The sequence below is a fragment of the Pristiophorus japonicus genome, chromosome 20 (genome assembly GCF_044704955.1).
Source record: "Pristiophorus japonicus isolate sPriJap1 chromosome 20, sPriJap1.hap1, whole genome shotgun sequence".
Taxonomy (NCBI): Eukaryota; Metazoa; Chordata; class Chondrichthyes; family Pristiophoridae; genus Pristiophorus; species Pristiophorus japonicus.
In genome coordinates, this window is record NC_091996.1 from 66,992,886 (window position 1) to 67,013,041 (window position 20,156).

Here is a 20,156-nt window from a genome sequence, read left to right on the forward strand (position 1 = left end):
TGTTACAACCTTGTTTACAAGTGAGTAATGTGATACTTAATGTATGAAATGGAGATACTTATTACATCGCAAGGTTAACTCTGATAAATTCTTCTTTTACACATTTTAAACATAATTTTTCAAGCATCGATAAGTGAAATTTTTTGACAGTTTCCAGTCCCGACCTGTGATATCAATGTGAACATTACATAAAGAAGGAGATCATATTCACCATAGCACTGTTCTAAAGGGCCTTATTCTGAGGAGCTTTATTCAGTTGCTTCAACTCGAGAGTCGTTGGAACATGCATTGGGTTACAGGACACCCAGAGAAATGTGCTGTCAGTAAACATGGTACCTAATGCAGATAAGGAACTATCATTGTTAAATGTTTTGTAGCATTCTCATCTTCAAAACTCTTGCACTATAAACACATAGGGCTAGACTTTCCCAAGAGCCCCTCAATGCCCGATTGCCTGTTGAGAAGAACTGCTAACTTTCGGTGATCCTCCTGCAAAACAGATACACCGCTTTGGGTACTGTTGAGGAGGATGACTCATCAGGGGAGGGCAGCAGTAGCCAAGTTCATGACACCGTGGCTGGCTCTGCTACACAGAAGGGTGGGAAAAAGAGTGGGAGAGCTATAGTGATAGGGGACTCTATTGTAAGGGGAATAGATAGGAGTTTCTGTGGCCACAACCGAGACTCCAGGATGGTATATTGCCTCCCTGGTGCAAGGGTCAAGGATGTCTTGGAGCAGCTGCAGAGCATTCTGGAGAGGGAGGGTGAACAGCCAGTTGCCGTGGTTCATGTAGGTACCAACGATATAGGTAAGAAGCGGGAAGAGGTCCTACAAGCTGAATTTAGGGAGCTAGGAATTAAGTTAAAAAGTAGGACCTCAAAGGTAGTAATCTCTGGATTGCTACCAGTGCCACATGCTAATTAGAGTAGAGGGAGCAGGATAGTTAGAATAAATACGTGGCTTGAGCAGTGGTGCAAGAGGGAGGGATTCAAATTCCTGGGACATTGGAACCAGTTCTGGGGGAAGTGGGACCTGTACAAAAGGGACGGTCTGCACTTGGGCAGGACTGGAACTGATGTCCAAGCGGTAACATTTGCTAATGCAGTTCGGGAGTGTTTAAACTAATATGGCAGGGGGATGGGAACCTATGCAGCGAGATAGGGCGAAGTAATATGGAGTCAGAAACAGATGGTAGAAAGGTAAAAAGCAATAGTGGAAGGCCGAGTAAACAAAGGCAAGAAACAAAAAGTGCCACACTATATCATAATTCTAAAAGGACAAAAGGTGTTAAAAAAACAAACCTGAAGGCTTTGTGTCTTAATGCAAGGAGTATCCGTAATAAAGTGGATGAATTAACTGTGCAAATAGATGTTAATGGATATGATGTGATTGGGATTACGGAGACGTGGCTCCAGGATGATCAGGGCTGGGAACTCAACATCCATGGGTATTCAACATTCAGGAAGGATAGAATAAAAGGAAAAGGAGGTGAGGTAGCATTGCTGGTTAAAGAGGAGATTAATGCAGTAGTTAGGAAGGACATTAGCTTGGATGATGTGGAATCTATATGGGTTGAGCTGCAGAACACCAAAGGGCAAAAAACATTAGTCGGAGTTGTGTACAGACCTCCAAACAGTAGTAGTGATGTTGGGGAGGGCATCAAAAAGGAAATTAGGGGTGCATGTAATAAAGGTGCAGCAGTTATCATGGGTGACTTTAAGATGCATATAGATTGGGCTAACCAAACTGGAAGCAATACGGTGGAGGAGGATTTCCTGGAGTGCATAAGGGATGGTTTTCTAGACCAATATGTCGAGGAACCAACTAGGAGGGAGGCCATCTTAGACTGGGTGTTGTGTAATGAGAGAGGATTAATTAGCAATCTCATTGTGCGAGGCCCCTTGGGGAAGAGTGACCATAATATGGTGTAATTCTACATTAGGATGGAGAATGAAACAGTTAATTCAGAGACCATGGTCCAGAACTTAAAGAAGGGTAACTTTGAAGGTATGAGGCGTGAATTGGCTAGGATAGATTGGCGAATGATACTTAAGGGGTTGACAGTGGATGGGCAATGGCAAACATTTAGAGACCGCTTGGATGAACTACAACAATTGTACATCCCTGCCTGGCGTAAAAATAAAAAAGGGAAGGTGGCTTTACCGTGGCTATCAAGGGAAATCAGGGATAGTATTAAAGCCAAGGAAGTGGCATACAAATTGGCCAGAAATAGCAGCGAACCTGGGGACTGGGAGAAATTTAGAACTCAGCAGAGGAGGACAAAGGGTTTGATTAGGGCAGGGAAAATAAAGTACGAGAGGAAGCTTGCAGGGAACATTAAGATGGACTGCAAAAGTTTCTATAGATATGTAAAGAGAAAAAGGTTAGTAAAGACAAACGTAGGTCCCCTGCAGTCAGAATCAGGGGAAGTCATATGGGGAACAAAGAAATGGCAGACCAATTGAACTTTGGTTCGGTATTCACTAAGGAGGACACAAACAACCTTCTGGATATAAAAGGGGTCAGGGGGTCTAGTAAGAAGGAGGAACTGAGGGAAATCCTTATTAGTCGAGAAATTGTGTTGGGGAAATTGATGGGATTGAAGGCCGATAAATCCCCAGAGCCTGATGGACTGCATCCCAGAGTACTTAAGGAGGTGGCCTTGGAAATAGCGGATGCATTGACAGTCATTTTCCAACATTCCATTGACTCTGGATCAGTTCCTATCGAGTGGAGGGTAGCCAATGTAACCCCACAAAGGAGGGAGAGAGAAAACAGGGAATTATAGACCGGTCAGCCTGACATCAGTAGTGGGTAAAATGATGGAATCAATTATTAAGGATGTCATAGCAGCGCATTTGGAAAGAGGTGACATGATAGGTCCAAGTCAGCATGGATTTGTGAAAGGAAAATCATACTTGACAAATCTTCTGGAATTTTTTGAGGATGTTTCCAGTAGAGTGGACAAGGGAGAACCAGTTGATGTGGTATATTTGGGCTTTCAGAAGGCTTTCGACAAGGTCCCACACAAGAGATTAATGTGCAAAGTTAAAGCACATGGGATTGGGGGTAGTGTGCTGACATGGATTGAGAACTGGTTGTCAGACAGGAAGCAAAGAGTAAGAATAAATGGGTACTTTTCAGAATGGCAGGCAGTGACTAGTGAGGTACCGCAAGGTTCTGTGCTGGGGCCCCAGCTGTTTACATTGTACATTAATGATTTGGACGAGGGGATTAAATGTAGTATCTCCAAATTTGCGGATGACACTAAGTTGGGTGGCAGTGTGAGCTGCGAGGAGGATGCTATGAGGCTGCAGAGTGACTTGGATAGGTTAGGTGAGTGGGCAAATGCATGGCAGATGAAGTATAATGTGGATAAATGTGAAGTTATCCACTTTGGTGGTAAAAACAGAGAGACAGACTATTATCTGAATGGTGACAGATTAGGAAAAGGGGAGGTGCAATGAGACCTGGGTGTCATGGTACATCAGTCATTGAAAGTTGGCATGCAGGTACAGCAGGTGGTTAAGAAAGCAAATGGCATGTTGGCCTTCATAGCGAGGGGATTTGAGTACAGGGGTAGAGAGGTGTTGCTACAGTTGTACAGGGCCTTGGTGAGGCCATACCTGGACTATTGTGTACAGTTTTGGTCTCCTAACTTGAGGAAGGACATTCTTGCTATTGAGGGAGTGCAGCGAAGGTTCACCAGACTGATTCCCGGGATGGCGGGACTGACATATCAAGAAAGACTGGATGAACTGGGCTTGTATTCACTGGAGTTCAGAAGAATGAGAGGGGATCTCATAGAAACGTTTAAAATTCTGATGGGTTTATACAGGTTAGATGCAGGAAGAATGTTCCCAGTGTTGGGGAAGTCCAGAACCAGGGGTCACAGTCTAAGGATAAGGGGTAAGCCATTTAGGACCGAGATGAGGAGAAACTTCTTCACTGAGAGAGTGGTGAACCTGTGGAATTCTCTGCCACAGAAAGTTGTTGAGGCCAATTCATTAAATATATTCAAAAAGGAGTTAGATATAGTCCTTACTACTAGGGGGATCAAGCGGTATGGCGAGAAAGCAGGAATGGGGTACTGAAGTTGCATGTTCAGCCATGAACTCATTGAATGGCAGTGCAGGCTCGAAGGGCTCAATGGCCTACTCCTGCACCTGTTTTCTATGTTTCTATGTAATGCTGGCGAGAATTTCCATTTTTATGTTTAAAGTAATTAAAACTTATCGCCCGGCGAGAAAATGGGTGTTGTACACTCAGTGTCGTCGGTTTTCTCGGCAGTTCAGTGGAAAGTTAGTAACATGGGCAGTCATTACCGAATGGATGGTAAGTACTAAGATTTAGTCCATGCCTGCGGCTGAGCCTCGGGAGGGGGAAAAGTTTTTTTTTTAAATTTTCAATGAAAAAATAGAAACGTACAAAGCATTCCCAAGACAATTTTATACCTAATCACTGTTTTAAAATTAAAAAAATATAAATAAAGAACCTTTACCTTACCTTTCTTTGCAGGGTCCCCCCACCGCTTTGTTTAAGCAGCTTTTACAGGGCGGTTCTCTCGGCGATCTGGACATTGGCGGTTGAGGCCAAAATTACGCCCTGGCGGTTGTTCTCGGTGTTGCACGTGGGCAGTTTGGTCCCGGCGGGCGTGTTCAGATGTGGACGATACCATGAAAAAACTTAAGTGGAAACTTTCGCCAGGCGGAAAAACAGCTGTACCGCTGAGAAAATCGAAAGTCTAGCCCATAATTTTTAACAGGTTAAGAACGCCACCCCAGAATATACAGACCGAGGCCCTCCTACTTCCAGTTGTCCCAACAGCAGTACTTACCAAGTCAATGCTTCACAAAAGAAGCCTTGTCATACGAATTATGCCACCTGCTGCAATCTGACCTTCAACACAACTCCTTGGGCACTGCACTGCCAGTGGTGGCAAAAATTATGAACATTTATGCTATGGAGTTATTCCAGATTGCTGCTGGGGACATCGCCAACATTAGCTGATCAATTGTGTAGAATTGCATAAAGAAAATCACAGGTGTCTATTACAGAGTGGTAGGATTTCCCAAGCTGCAAGGGAGTGATAGATTGTACTGATATGGCCATATGTGCTCCTTTGATCAATGCCACCACTTATGTCAATAGAAAAGGATTTCATGCTCTGAATGCTCAGCTCGGTCATGACCAGCAGCATTGTATCATAGAAGTGAATGCTCACTCTCCTGACAGCTGCCAGGGTGTGTTCATTTTAAGGCCATCCATTGTGCTAGCATTCTTCCAGCTCAGAAGGAAAGTTGCAGGGTTATGTGGGAATGAGAGTTTACACTATCTGAGTACCTCAAATGTTCTTTCTGGACTGTCTATTAGACCAACACACGATGTGTTAAAACAGCTTTCTACTGAACATTGGCTGTAAATTGTGTAAGGAAATTTTAAACAAGGAATCTTGACAGGAAAATAAAATAGTAGAATGTGTAAGAGTCATTCAGCCATATCTGTAATGGTCTGGAATGTGTCAGCTTGGTCACTTGTGTTTACGGGAATGGGAAGTTTATGACAGCAATCACTTGTGTTTCTGGAAGTGTATGTTTGTTTAGTTCTTGCTGTTATTCTGCTGTCATTTGTTTGTATATTTGTGTATTGGTAGCATACATGACATGTAGTGATCAAAGAACATAAAAACATAAGAATTAGGAGCAGGATTAGGCCATTTGGCCCCTCGAGCTTGCTCTGCCATTCAATAAGATCATGGCTGATCTTCTACCTGAACTCCACTTGCCTGCACTACCCCCATATCCCTTGATTTCCTTTAATATCCAAAAACCTATCAATCTCTGTCTTGAATATACTCAAAGACTGAGCCTCCACAGCCCTCTGGGGTACAGAATTCCAAAGATTCACCACCCTCTGAGTGAAGAAGTTCCTCCTCATCTCAGTCCTAAATGACCGACCCCTTAATTTGAGACTGTGACCCCCTGGTTCGAGACTCCCCAGCCAGAGGAGACATCCTCCTTGCATTTATTTTGTCAAGCCCTGTAAAAATGTATGTAGATAAAAAAATGGTATAAGATTGTGAGTGAGTCTGTGTTTTTGCAGCTCACTCTCATACTGGATTGGTGCAGTATGGAAAAACCTGAGCTCTCATACTAGTTTTGTGAAGTATGAAAAGACCTGTGAGCTCACACTGGAATTGGAAAGTGTGATGTCTCAGCATCAGCTCATATTGGTTATGGATGGTATGCAGTTTCAATGAAGACTAATCCTGCATTGCTACAACTGAGTGTGTGTGTAATCTGGCATTTTGAGTAACAAGACGAAAAAGAACAAGAAAGCAGTCTCAGCAGTGGCTCCTCAGGACCAGGGCTATTCTCTACAGCCATGCCTGATGATACCTGTGAAGCATCACAGGGTATGAGCTGAGCATTTCTATCTGAATCATGATTCATGCAGTCAACAGAATTACTACTGGCATGTTTAAGGCACACCTCGGGTGCTTGGATTGATCTGGAGGAGTCTGCGATAGAGTCCATGCTAGCATTTCTAAGATCATGGTTGTGTGCTGCTTGCTACACACAACCTCACCTGATAAAGAAGCCTTATTACGGAGGTCCCTGAGAAGGAAGGCACTCAAGAGCAGCAGTGTAATTAGCAGAGAAGCAGCAACAGCGGGAGAAACAGTTTCTGGATGGAAGAGATATTCATGCTGCTCTCATACACTTCCACATCTGACCAGTGTATTAACATTCCTGTCTAAATCTTCCCTCCACAAAAGTGTCATTGTCTATGGAACCCTTCTCTGTGCACATCAACTCACACAGCTCCTCGTCATACCATCTAATGAAAGTCACTTGCTAAGAACAGTGTTTGCCTGTACAACTTTAGTGCAATCATAATTTCAATGGAAGCCTACAATGTGTGTTTGTGCCTAATCTTCCTTACCAAATGCTTCCCCTTGGTATCAGTTTGTGAACTGTGACTTGTTAATGCTAATCTAGAGCTCCTCCTAAGGCTATCTGAGTGCTGCTGTTATGTGTCAGTCATCATCATAGGCAATCCCTCGGAGTTGAGGATGGCTTGTTTCCACTCTAAAAATTAAGTTCTCAGGTGACTGAGGAGTCCAATGCGGGACCTACAGTCTCTGTCACAGGTGGGGTAGACAGTGGTTGAGGAAAGGGTGGGTGGGGAGCCTGTGTTGACGCACACTCCTTCTGCTGTCTACGCTTGATTTCTGCTTGTTCTCGGCGATGAGACTCAAGGTGCTGAGTGCCCTCCTGGATGCTCTTCCTCCACTTTGGGCGGTTGTGGGCCAGGGATTCCCAGGAGCCGGTGGGGATGTTGTACTTTACTAAGGAGGCTTTGAGGGTGTTCTTGAAGCATTTCCTCTGCCCACCTGGGGCTCGCTTGCCATGTCAAAGCTCTATGAGGAGCGCTTGATTTGGGAGTCTCGAGTCGGGCATACGGACAATGTGGCCCGCCCAGCAGAGCTGATCAAACATGGTCAATGCTTCAATGCTGGGAATGTTGGCCTGGGCAAGAATACTGATGTTGGAGCGTCTATCCTCCCAGGGGATTTGCAGGATCTTGCAGAGGCAGCACTGGCGATACTTCTCCAGCGTTTTGAGGTGTCTGCTGTATATAGTCCACATCTCTGAGCCATATAGGATTGCTGTTATCACTACTGCCCTGTAGACCATAAGCTTGGTGCCGGATTTGAGGTCCTGGTCTTCAAACACTCATTCCTCAGGTGACCGAAGGCGGCGCTGGCACACTGAAGGCGGTGTTGGACCTCGTTGTCAATGTCTGCTCTTGCTGACAGTAAGCTCCCGAGGTATGGAAAATGGTCCACATTGTCCAAGGTCTCGCCGTGGATTTTGATAATCGGGGCAGTGCTGTGTGGTGGGGTCAGGTTGGTAGAGGACTTTGTCGTAAGGCCCATGATCTCGTATGCTTCGGTGAAGATGTTGACGCTGGCTTGGAGTTCAGCCTCCGAGTGTGCACAGACTCAAGTGTTGTCTGCGTACTGGAGTTCAATGACAGAGGATGGAACGACCTTGGATTTGGCCTGGAGACGGTGGAGGTTGGAACAGATTCCTATTTGTTCTATAATTTACCTCCACTCCAGCAGGGAGCTTGCTAAGGGTGAGATGAAGCATTGCAGCAAGGAAGATCAAAAACAGCACTTGCTTTCCCACCGGAGCACTAAAGTATGGCAGAGAAGCACTATTGGCACGAATACATGACCTCATTTCTCTTATCTGGAATGTTGGCCTGGGCAAGAACACTGATGTTGGAGCGTCTATCCTCCCAGGGGATTTGCAGGATCTTGCAGAGGCAGCGCTGGCGATACTTCTCCAGCGTTTTGAGGTGTCTGTTGTATATAGTCCACGTCTCTGAGCCATATAGGATTGCCGTAATCGTGACCATCTTCAAAAAAGGGGACAAGTCCGACTGCGGTAACTCCAGAGGAACGTGTCGATATGGGCCAAGGGCACGTTTGTGCTGCTTTCATGACAAACAGCATCATAATCTGAGTGCCTTTCTGTCATGCCACTAGCATTGCATACTGGCTCTCTATCTGGCATTGATCTGGCAGAAATCATATTTAATAGTCTCAATGAGATCATATGTGATGCTCGCCTGCAAATGGTCACTTAAGCCTATAAAATTGCAAGAGGCAACCCTTTCCAAATTGGTAGACAAGGCTTTGATTACAGGAGTCTGAACATTCATGGAGAAAGCAAAAACAGATCTGAGGGTCTCTGCCAGGGAGCATCCATAGCAGATGTCTGTGGAGCTGCCACATGTTCCATGGTGGACTACAGGGCTGTTAAATGGTCCTCAGCCTGAACCCCATCTGCAGCACACTATCTGATACAGTTCTGATACTTGCATTATGTTCATTGCTGTTCCGGCATCATCCTTGTAAATGCAGGGCCTGTGAGCTGCAGATCCTTAGGTTCTTCAGCTACATATCCTGACCCACCATTCAGCAAGGTCTTCCTCCTTTGGTTACCACCATCAGCTGCTCCTGTTCACTCATAGTTTATTTCACCCAGTACAGAGGAGGCTATGTAGAGAAGGGCAAGGAGGCCATGGATGGATTTGAAGAGAATCTTCTTATTAGATTGATCTTTATTAATGTTAAGATTACTTGAACTCATGTGTTGGACTTGGTTTTGGTTCTGCTTTTGCTATGACATTGCTGATATGACCACAGTGAAAAGGACTACACTACTCACTCACTCAATACTACACAAAATAATAATTCACAGGGAACTTGGTGAGCAAGCAGTCAAACAATTGTCTTCCTTTTATCCATTGACAGAAAATTTATGTATGAGAGAGCAGGAGGTGGATTAATATTTGGTAAGTTCTATTTCTTGGTGAGTTTTAATTCCTCTTGCAGCTTAATTTACTACATCTCGAAAGATACAAATTAGTAGTAATTATTGTTGCTTCGGAGACATGATGAGTGCTACTAATACATTTTCTATCACACCTAGTAGCCCCAGTGATCCCAGTGTGCACCTCACAGGTTGTAATGATCCATTTTTACGAGAGGTTGATCCTTGCATGCAGGTTAATGCCCAGTATCCTGGCAGCAGTTGCAATCCCTTCATTGTGCGGCAGTCCGCTGTGCCAACTGCATTTCAGCCATCACAGCAAACCAAAGGGTGGCTAAGGGCTATTTGCTGACAACATGGCTCATGAGTCCAATGCGCAACCCACGCACACTTGCACACCATGCATGTAATGAAAGCCATGCTGCCACACAAAAGCTGGTAGTGCAGACCATCGGCGTGCCGAAAACAATGCTGCCTGGACCGTTCTGGAGAAACCCTGCAATGCCAGGCAGAGCAGGTGCCAAGATTCATGGTGGTGTGCACACCCTCGCCATCATGTGGGCACAGCCCTTGCCACCAGCTATACGGTGAGCAGCTGAGGAGCAGAAGCATGAGGTGGAGGAGGAGGAAGAAGAGGAAGGGAGTACGCAACTTAGATGGACACTGTCTGCCCAGGCTTTCCATGAAGAACTCATCCAATTTCGATACCAGTAACCCACAACTCCAATTCCCCATTCACCAACCAGCCAAACCTTACCTTCCCTCTGTCACTGACCATCACAACATCCACTTGGCCACAATGCAAAAATAAAAGCCACCATAAAATAAACATTCCAAACCAAATTTATAAATGAAATCATGTTATATTGCATACAAAATTCAACTAATCATCCTTGTGCATTCCCTTGGTGACTGTATTCTGTGTGCCTTTGCCTGTCCCAGTGCTCCTACAGTGCAGCCCAGTGGTTGCAGCACGGCTGGTGGGAGGCTGCTGACTGGGAGGCCAGAGTGACATGAGAATACTTACACTATGCAGGCATATGTAGGAGGAGCAACACTACTGCAATAAATATCACCGACAGATGTTACATATAATTAACATGAACATAGAGTACAGAAACTGCATGGCATTAAAATAAGATTTCATAATCCCAGCATTAATTACATAACATTACATTATTCATATATTATACTCAAATAGCATTAAATGATATTAAATTACCCGGGGGTCATACATTACTCACTGGCGCTACAGCCAGATCTGCACCACCACAGGTGGCCGAGCGATTATGGACCTCTACAAAGGCTACAGCACGCTTCCCCAAGTCGGCTAAATCTAATATCTATGCTGGCCCTCCTCCCGTGCACATACGCTCTGCGTGATTCGCATATATCTTCTGCAAAGGTGACAAGAGCATAGTATAAGCTACTTGCCTAGGTACTATTACGGAACAAACAGATATTATAATCCACAATTAGTTATCGCCAATGCTTTTCGTCGTTAACGTTATATGCTAATACAGTTTGGATGCAATTGATGCATGGTTAACACATCTACATTCAGAGAAGCACTGTAATAAGATCATGGTTAGGAAGTAAGGCGTGACACCAAGATTACCCTGCTTAATTATAATCTGACAGATTTACATTTTAATTAATGAGTCAGTGCGTGATTACAGTTATTAAAGTTAATAAAGTTAGTATTTACTCTAGCAGACGCAACCAGGTCATTCCAGTGCTTGTGGCACTGGCTCGGCTCTAGGTAGTCATGTGCCGCAGATGACACAACTTCGGCGATCTCCATCCAAATTCTTTGGTACATGCTTGGGGGGGGATTTTCCACGCCCGTCCCGGGTTAATTGGCCCCAATGCGTCTCCACCTCATGAACCAAGGCTGCGTTTGCCTCATCTGAGAACCTCTTGGCCTTCTTTATCCCTCCAACCTCCACCACCTCACACACCTCAGCCACATCACTAAAGGCTAATTCCTCAAATTCCATTTTTTTTTTATTTGATTTTTCTAAAACTGTGAGTGCCTCGATTGATTCAACCTGCTCAAGCTAGCTGTAAAGCTGCAATGTGCTCTCTCCCTCCCTCCCTCCCTCCCTCCCTTTGTCTTCTGCGCATGTGCAGGTGACCCCTGACCTTCCGAATCGCGGGAAAAGTTAAGTGACTGAAAAAAACAACGCGCATGTGCAGAACGGTCATTGCTATGGATGCCGGCCTTGCACGACTGAATACAGCGCTTTCGCCCACTTCACACCGCTATCGCCCAAATGAAAAAGTCAAAACCAGCGGTTTTTAAAATGGGCGATATTCCGGCGGTTCTGAAAGGTGGGACAACTACTACCGCCAGAAATAGCGCCCATATATGGGCGATAGCGATATAAATCGAAAGTCTAGCCCCTAAATGTCTAGAGTGAAGAGCAGATCGGTTGAACCCTTCAGAGAGAATGCTACATGTAACTCCACATGCTTTTCTTGTAGGCACTGAGGTAATTTGTATCTGTGATTTTAATGTCTCCAGAAAAGCAATAGGGATTGCCTGTTCTACATGAGGTGTGAATTGTATTGACATGCAAAAGAAGGATCTACACAGAAGATCAGTTACCCCTGAATAGAGAAAGAAGGCTATTTCTATCTAAACTTAGGACATGAACATTTGTGTTTTGCAAATAGCAATTAACATAACTAACAGAATTGAAAAAAAAATGTACTTACTACCATTGGTTTGCAAAGAAGCTCCCTTTCAGCTGAACTTATATTGCTTCATAACTTTGGGTGCCTGGAACTCCAAAACTCCACCTACACTTGAAATGACGTTTATGAGTTCTTGGCCAAAGGAGCGGACCTTTCACCTTGTTCAACTTGCTAGATGGGACACCTGATTTCGATGGAGTACTATTTAGCTGGAACATCTTAGCTGAAGTATTCGGTGAGTCACCATATTTTGGTCAAAGCACTAGAGGAATTATTTTTGGACAGAGCAATACATTTGAAAGAAAAGGGTTTAAATTGCCTGGTATGATACTAGCAATAAACGTGTTATTACATTTGTATCAAATTCCTTTATCTGCTGCTTTAATGATGACAATTTAGTTATTTTAAAAGGGTTATCTTCAAAAAATTGTGGTTAAAGGAATTTCATATGAACACATTCATTGCTAATATTGCTCTGTGTAATCTCCATCCTTGACTGCTTCACTTTACTACTCTGGATCCTGTCAATAGAGAAGAGAACAATACTAATATTGAAGGTATATTGACGTCATGCCCTACTGCACTCCTGTCTGCGTGACTTTCTTTTCATATAAGGTTATCTTAATGTCATTTCTGAGGCAAAAACAAGGAAATTAATAAAAATTAAGTGAGGAGTGGAGATGGCAAAAAGGGCTACTTTTTGGAAATTGTTTTTCTTCAGTATTAGCTTTACTGTTGAAGGAAATACAAAATAGAGATCTAACCTACATCCATTACATATGTACAGAGTTCTTGATCAGTTTCAATACTGAGTTCAATCCAAGTGACTTTATAGTGATAGAAAGCTGATTTACCTGGGGCTCTTGTGTAAATTTAACTTTTGCATCACATAAAGTGGAACTATGAATCACACCTTGCTCTGGTGTCTGTCTTTGAATGTTTTGACTGCCAGTACAAGTGTCTGTTTACTAGCATCTGTCTCTCTGCCAGAGTCTATCTGAATGTGAAAATTCAAAGTATTGTTTACAAACTTGGCAGACATCGTCTGCATGGCACTCTTGTCATTGTATTCTTGACTCCACAGTTCAAAGCTCAAGATTAGAAAGCCCTAAATAATGTTTTAATTTTGGCTTGAAACAATATTTCAAAAGGTAACGGATCCAAGTGAATGAAGAGTCGGGCTCCACACAGGAAGTCATAGATAAATAAAGTGGAGCCGATTGACTCTTTCAGTTATGGTTATCAAATGCATTCTTTGAAAAGGACTCCAACTCTTCAGAACACTAGAGGAGGAATCAATTTGGAACAAGAGTTATCCATTGAAAGAGACTGGTTGTTTTGCCTCAAAATAATGTATCTCTCACTGCTGTTCACAACACAAAGGCATTATTTTTTTTTTAAACACGGAATAGTGTGGATGTGATTTAATGATAATGGTACTTTTTATTTTAATGACTATTTAAATATTACTTATTTTACTTTCAATTTATGTTGACTAATAATTTTTTTAGATTTTATTTTTATTTCTAAAATTTCTTTGGAAATCACACAAAGAACACTAGTGTATTAGTGACTAGAGCACTACATACACGAAAGTTCATACATTCTCATCTTCAAGATCTGAGTCACATTCATTAGATTCACTGCTCTTTCACAAATCTCAGCTTGTGGTGAAGTTTTTCCTTTGATTCTACCAATAGTGCTACTTGACAGTTAGACCCCCTCCCCCTTTGCCAGTTAACAATATGGGACCCTGATCGTGATTAATCACTTCCTTTTCTAGACAGTTCATTGAAACTGTATTTCTTGGGCCAAGTTACCACATAGATTTGCCAAGCAAACTATCTGTAGTGTACATCTACTTGATTTCTGCTTGCCACAACAATTATTAGACAAAGCTAGATTATAAATAGCTACCACCGACAGAAAAAAAGTCAATAACATCAAATATATCTGTTCTAGGATAGAAAAAGTGCTAGCGCAGAGCCTGACCCTAAAAAGAAAGCATCTTTTAGATCGCTCACTTCAACACTGACCTCCAGCTTCAAGAGACGTAGGTCTTCCAAAGACACGGTAAGAGGAATTGGGACTCCTTTCACCATGCCATGAGTCCATTAGCCCAAAGCTCATTCAGTACTATTACATATCCACCTCACCACATGCCCATGTGTAACAGCTGCATTACATCTTTAACACTGGGCAAAGGAAGGAGGAGAACTTGGGAGAACTCCAGAAGTGTTGATAACATCCTTGAATGTTTCTGTCTGACACTTGTTCTTGCTCTCATTGCCATTGTTAGTTGCCCTGGTCTTGAGCTATGTTCTAAAGGAAATTCCCCATGCTTATTGCTGATCCATTCATGATGAGAATAACCTTCAGTTAAATCCCACAACCACCAAAAGAGTCTAGGTTCATTCACAAGATTCGTGTATTTCATCATTCCCAAGCATCATGTCTTCTGCCATGTCCAAGCATCATGTTTTACACGATTCCAACAAATCATGTTCTTTATCATTCCCAAGAATCATCCTTCACCATTTGCAAGGATCATGTTCTTTCAACTGCTTTTTGATGATGGTGATGATGAGGATGAAATTTCTAAATTAAATTACTGACATGACCTTTTTGATACATTTGCTAACTGTGATGATGTAATGATGTTTTGACTTTCTCTTTCTCTCTGCAGACACTTTTTCTTCCTTTTAGATATATTTTTTTCTTGACCAATTTTATCAAGTTCTTCTTGAAATTCATCTTTATCTTGACTTGTTACTGTTAGGTTACCAAAGTCACACAATAATCGCACATCAACTACAAAGATCCTTTATTTTCATCCTGACATTTTTCACCTCCGACTTTGGATTTATTTTCCATGTATTTAGTAAATTTTTCATAGAGTGGATTTATGTTTTTGGCTGCAGTCAAGCTCAGAAATATTGCCTTTCCAAAGTGATCTTACATAATGTTGGAGAAAGAGACAAGATATTGTTACTAATTTTTGCTAGTTTCATTGCTCACATTGAGCTTGAAAACAGGAGCTGGACCCTTACTGAAGTACATTCTCACAAAAGTGAGCTAGACCATTACTGAGACTATGTAGGATGAATGAGAGTAGAACTTGTGGTACACCCAAGCTGAATTTGGTCACATCATCACAAAAGCAAGCTAAGCGGTTCTAAGCTTAGGTCTTGCCTGCTCAATTAGATTTCACCCATAGCAATTGAGCTAGACCTAGAAATAATTTGGGGCTGAAGTTTCTCTAATAAAAAGCAGCAGAATGAATGTTCTTCTCTATAATTAACGACAGACTAACACAATCGCAGGAACACACCGCTTTGAAACGCGTAGTATCCAAGAATGTAATTTTGTTAACCCAGCTTTTGTAATAGAGAAAAATAGGCATTCTCCTGCTTTTCATTAAAAGATAATTTGACTTCCAAATGTCACAGCATTGATGCCCATGTACATGATAACATCATAACACCATTTTAGCTGCTCAACATTTTTCTAGTTCGAGTGTAATTTAGCAGTGTTCTTTTCACAATGTTTATGTTATCAAAGTTTTTGTTTAATATCTTGTTTCCCTTTTTAATAGATTTTATGAAAAAAATGAATATAAAGCCAGGAAGTTATGTCTAAATCAAAGCCCCTGGAGCACTGGTTATATTTGAAAAACTGAAAATTTATGAAAGTTAGATTGAATGCATGAATGTTACTGTATAAACTGAATAGCAATATAGAAAATGCAGACAATCAATCTACTGCAAAATAAATCAAAGAAATCATAGTAGGACAGAACAGCAAAGTAGGATTGTTCAGGGCCTAGAAGGCTGGGAGCATTGAATCAGGCTGCCTGGTTCTCACAAATACAAGTTTAATAAAATCTAATGTCAAAATTCAGAATTATAACCAAGCACAGTGCTGGCGCATTACATTACCATCTCTGTTCTCCAGGGCTGTTGAGCCCTGATAGCACTCTGTTGGCAGGTTTCAAAGCTGGGAGTTGCTCTGTCTACTTGCCACCATCAATAGAGTTGGTTATTTACAGGCAACATATATAAGCCAGTTCTGGTTTACTGCTGCATGAATGAGGTATATGAATCCATGCTCTCTCCTTCTATTGACTATGCAACAGTGCCATTGGCCTAAATAGGGTTGCCAACTCTGGTTGGACATATTCCTTGAGGTTTTATCGCATGACCTCCTGCCTCCAACCGACCCACCCTCACACACTTGCAATTGGTCGCCCGGCATGTCCTTCCTCATGGTGCACAACCTTCCTATGACAATCGGAAAGTGAATAGACTCATTACCTGATTGGATGATTCTCGACTGTTGAGTCAAACAGCATTTTTTTCCAATGTCCAATATATTTATAACTGGTAAATAAGAATATTCAAAGAATTAAAAATATATATATATATTTTTATTGCCCCTATTATTTTTCTGCTGCGTTGTTTGCAGTCATGTCCTGGAGGTTAGTCTTTAGTTCCTGGAGACCCCAGGGCAACCCTGGAGGGTTGGCAACCCTAGTCCTGATTGATCATGACATTCTGCTTCCCCAATTGTATTCATTCTGAAAAGCTTGCCATGTTTGTTGGGATTTTTTTCTTGCTTTTTTATGAACCCATTGCTTAACATGCACTTTTTTATTCCAAATACAGGGCTCTAAGTTGTGTTCTGTTATTTTTCTCTGGCTGCCTTCTTCGTGAGGTGCCCCTGTTTTATTTGGATGTCTTCATCATTTCACCAGTAGTATCTTAAAATCATTTTGTTTCTAAAGTGTTTTAATCTTCATTTATATTTTTAAATTCAGACAAGGTGACACATCAGAAAAACTGCATTAGCAACTCTCCCTTCCCATTCCCCTTAATTGTACACCGTGCCATTATCCTTTCAGATCTTGTTTAGAGAATTTCAATGTACCTTTTTTTTAACTGACGAAGCATTTTACTTTCTAAATAAAATAAAATGCAAAAATACTTGTCTTGTCTGTCAGCCTGATTTATGTGCCTTCCTGTTCTTTGATATAAACTGAGCGATCTCATCTTCAACAAACTCCAATGTTGCTAACCTCATGTGCTCCTCATACCTTCTGCTCCATTGTGCAAACTCTGCCTGGCAGCTGTCATTTCCCAGACCCAGCCACCTTGGCATTCCTCAAGAAGGCAGAATCTTTATATGCTGTAGTTTGTATTCTGTTGTTCTGACAAGAAACCATTTCTCTTTCTCCTTGCTTTCAGACTGAACAGTGATGCTTCTTCCTGCTTCTCCTTCTTTAGATTAGAAGGTAGACTCCCCAAGCAATGACAGTGAATGCATACCTTTTGTGAACTGCTTCTTCACCTCAGTCTGTCTCTCTAGAACTATTGAAAAGGCCAGCAGGCTAGGCATGATAAAATCCACATTAGTAAAAACATAACTTAAGTACTCTGTTTGTTTATCTCTTCAAATGATGAATGGTGTATGATACGGTTACTTGGAAAATGGTGACCTCACAGGGCCTTGAGTATACAGATAGTATTTGTAAAAGTTTAGAAATTCTTGCTTTAATGAAGGAAAGGATATTGATGTAATAGACTCTGGTTCACATTTTCAGCCAAATCATGAAAATTATTGGGTGTTTACTTGTGCAACACTGCAACTGATCCTTATATTGGCTCATACTGTATTGTATTAGGAGTCAAAAGCATCATAAAAAAGATTTTGATGTAATAGATATTGTATTGTAATTTGTGTTTTATATTAATATACATTATACTAATTCCAGGTGCACACAATTATTTATCCACCATGATACGACCATAAAATGAATTTATTCTTATTAAAACACAGCATTCAAAATTAAAAATGCAACAAAGCTAGACTTATTTCTAACAGCAAGATGCTCACACAAACTACTATGAATGCAATGAACAATGTGGATGGAATGAACTGACATATTTTATTTGAGTGAGGGGTCAGTCCAATGTAAAGGTTTATTACCTCAACCGTGACATTTAGAAGGACTTACAAAGTTCTATAAATGGAGACACACATATCAATCTTCATCTGACAGTAAGTACAGTGAAATACACCTGGTTTTAGTGGATTAAAATTGCAAACATTTGTGCATGTACTATCCTTCAGTTTTAAAAACGGCTCGGCCTGAATATATAAGCATTTAGCTCTGAGAAGGAAGTATCTCATTTGGAAAATCCCACAGAATAACAGATTCGTTTTGATAAAATGTTTTCTGTGTTCCTTTCTAATACATTTATTTCATTGAGTAGCCATTGCTAACTGGTTTAGTGATAGTACATCCACCAACTAGATTTAATGTCACTTGATATCACTATTAGGTTGTGACAGTTCTCGATAAGCCCCACTCTCTGGTACGGTTTCCACTGATTTCTATGTCAAACTGGACTGTAATCATGATCCTCATCTTCATAGCTCTCAACCATGATTACACCAACCCCTGACGATGTGAATTCCTGAAGTAATAATATCTGACAGTTCAGTTGATTAATTTTGTGAAGCAGTGAAGAAAATGCTGGCCCTACTTGGTTTTCTATAATAGTGAGTTGTGCTAGGATGTAGGATTTATCACTGAGGTTTGATTCAACACTATTAAACTGTATATCCCAAATTTTACTTTAAAATGACCCTACAACCATTATTTCTTATGAGCGTATAACAGCCTAAGAACTGAGATCTTGCATAAAATGTTTTGATACAATGCTCCTGTAGTGTTCTATGTATTTAGCTCTTATTGGATAATACCCTCCAGTAAACATAGCTACAGTCAATCATTTCTACAGCCACAATGACTTTGGACAACACAGAACAAAGCATTGGTTCGACAGGAAAATTGAAAATGTTGTAGATCCCTATAACACAAGTTGTTATCGTAAAGTCTGGGATTTGTAAGCAAGCTCTCTCTGAAATTCTGTTTGAGAAGTTTTGATTTTCCACCTTTTGTTTCCTATATGCATGGTGATTCTGGACTGGTTTCTGTCACTAGCATGACAAAACCTACCCTCAACCTCACCCCATTCCCAACCACCAAACAGTATCCACAGCCCACGACAGCTGGATGAATTTTGTGTGAACTATTGTTGAATGATAATAGTATTCACAATATGCAAATATCAGGTTGCAATTATTTCAATTGAATTAAGTTCACTTTTTATCCCTTCTGATGAGCTGGTACATTTTAAAATAAATTTGTTTTGAAGCACTAGCATAATAGTTTGAAAATAATTTCCATCCCTGACAAATTAAATATCCTATTAAGATCAAGATTTTAGTCATTAAATCCAACTAATTTTATTGAGACTCTCCTGTCTCTTTATCCCTAGCCTTCTTTTTTGTGTTACTGTTTGTACTTGATGCGGATTCTACAGTGTGAACACTACCCTTTCCATTATCAAACATCAATCAACAACAGGCTGAACAGAATAAGCTGCAGTGCGCAGGTCACAAAAACACAAAGTTGGAACACAAAGAGCAGAAAGAGATTAAAGTCAAAAGGTCAAGAAACTGGCTGGGTTGAAGCTGGATTGGAGAGATCTGGAGCAGAAAAGGATAATGTCTTTAGATTTTTTTAGATTCAAATGCCAGCCACCCATTTCTAGTCTGAAAAATGGGCAAGCAGCTCTTAAAAGTCTGATGGAAATCTATTGTACCTATTTGCCCATTAGAATGAACCTTCAGGCAGGCCTTTAAATGAGCATTCAGCACTCCCACCTAAAACAGATGGGAGGCCATTTAAATATGCAGGCTGGGGTCCTGCACCTGTTGTAGGATCCCGATTTTCAAGGAGGAATGGGCAAAACATGTATGGCACATGTCAAATAGGTGTTGAACGACCTAATCGGCGATCCATAACGAGACTGCCAGAGGCCGCTCCGGAAAGGTAAGATTTTTGTGGGGCCAGTAAGAGCATCCCCTGGAATCCGCTCCCCTCTCCCAATAGGCGTTACCTGCCGGCCGGCTGCATGGGATAGCCAATCTTCCTCCCAATGAAACTAGTGAGCTGCAGCGAGCTGCCCATTTGATGCCCACAAGAAAATGTGAATGAGGCCTGAACCTGAATGTGGTTTGGGCCTCATGACTGTCGCG

The 20,156-nt window shown here is 41.7% G+C and overlaps 1 protein-coding gene across 1 annotated transcript in view; it reads left to right on the plus strand.

Annotated features, from left to right (window-relative positions):
* The window catches only part of LOC139232955 (glutamate receptor ionotropic, NMDA 1), a 395,631-nt gene that overhangs the window by 373,754 nt on the left and 1,721 nt on the right, over positions 1-20,156 (plus strand). The window contains exon 20 of the mRNA XM_070863452.1: positions 14,013-14,123. Coding sequence (XP_070719553.1) covers positions 14,013-14,123 — 111 coding nt within the window. The remainder of the gene's footprint in view (positions 1-14,012; positions 14,124-20,156) is intronic.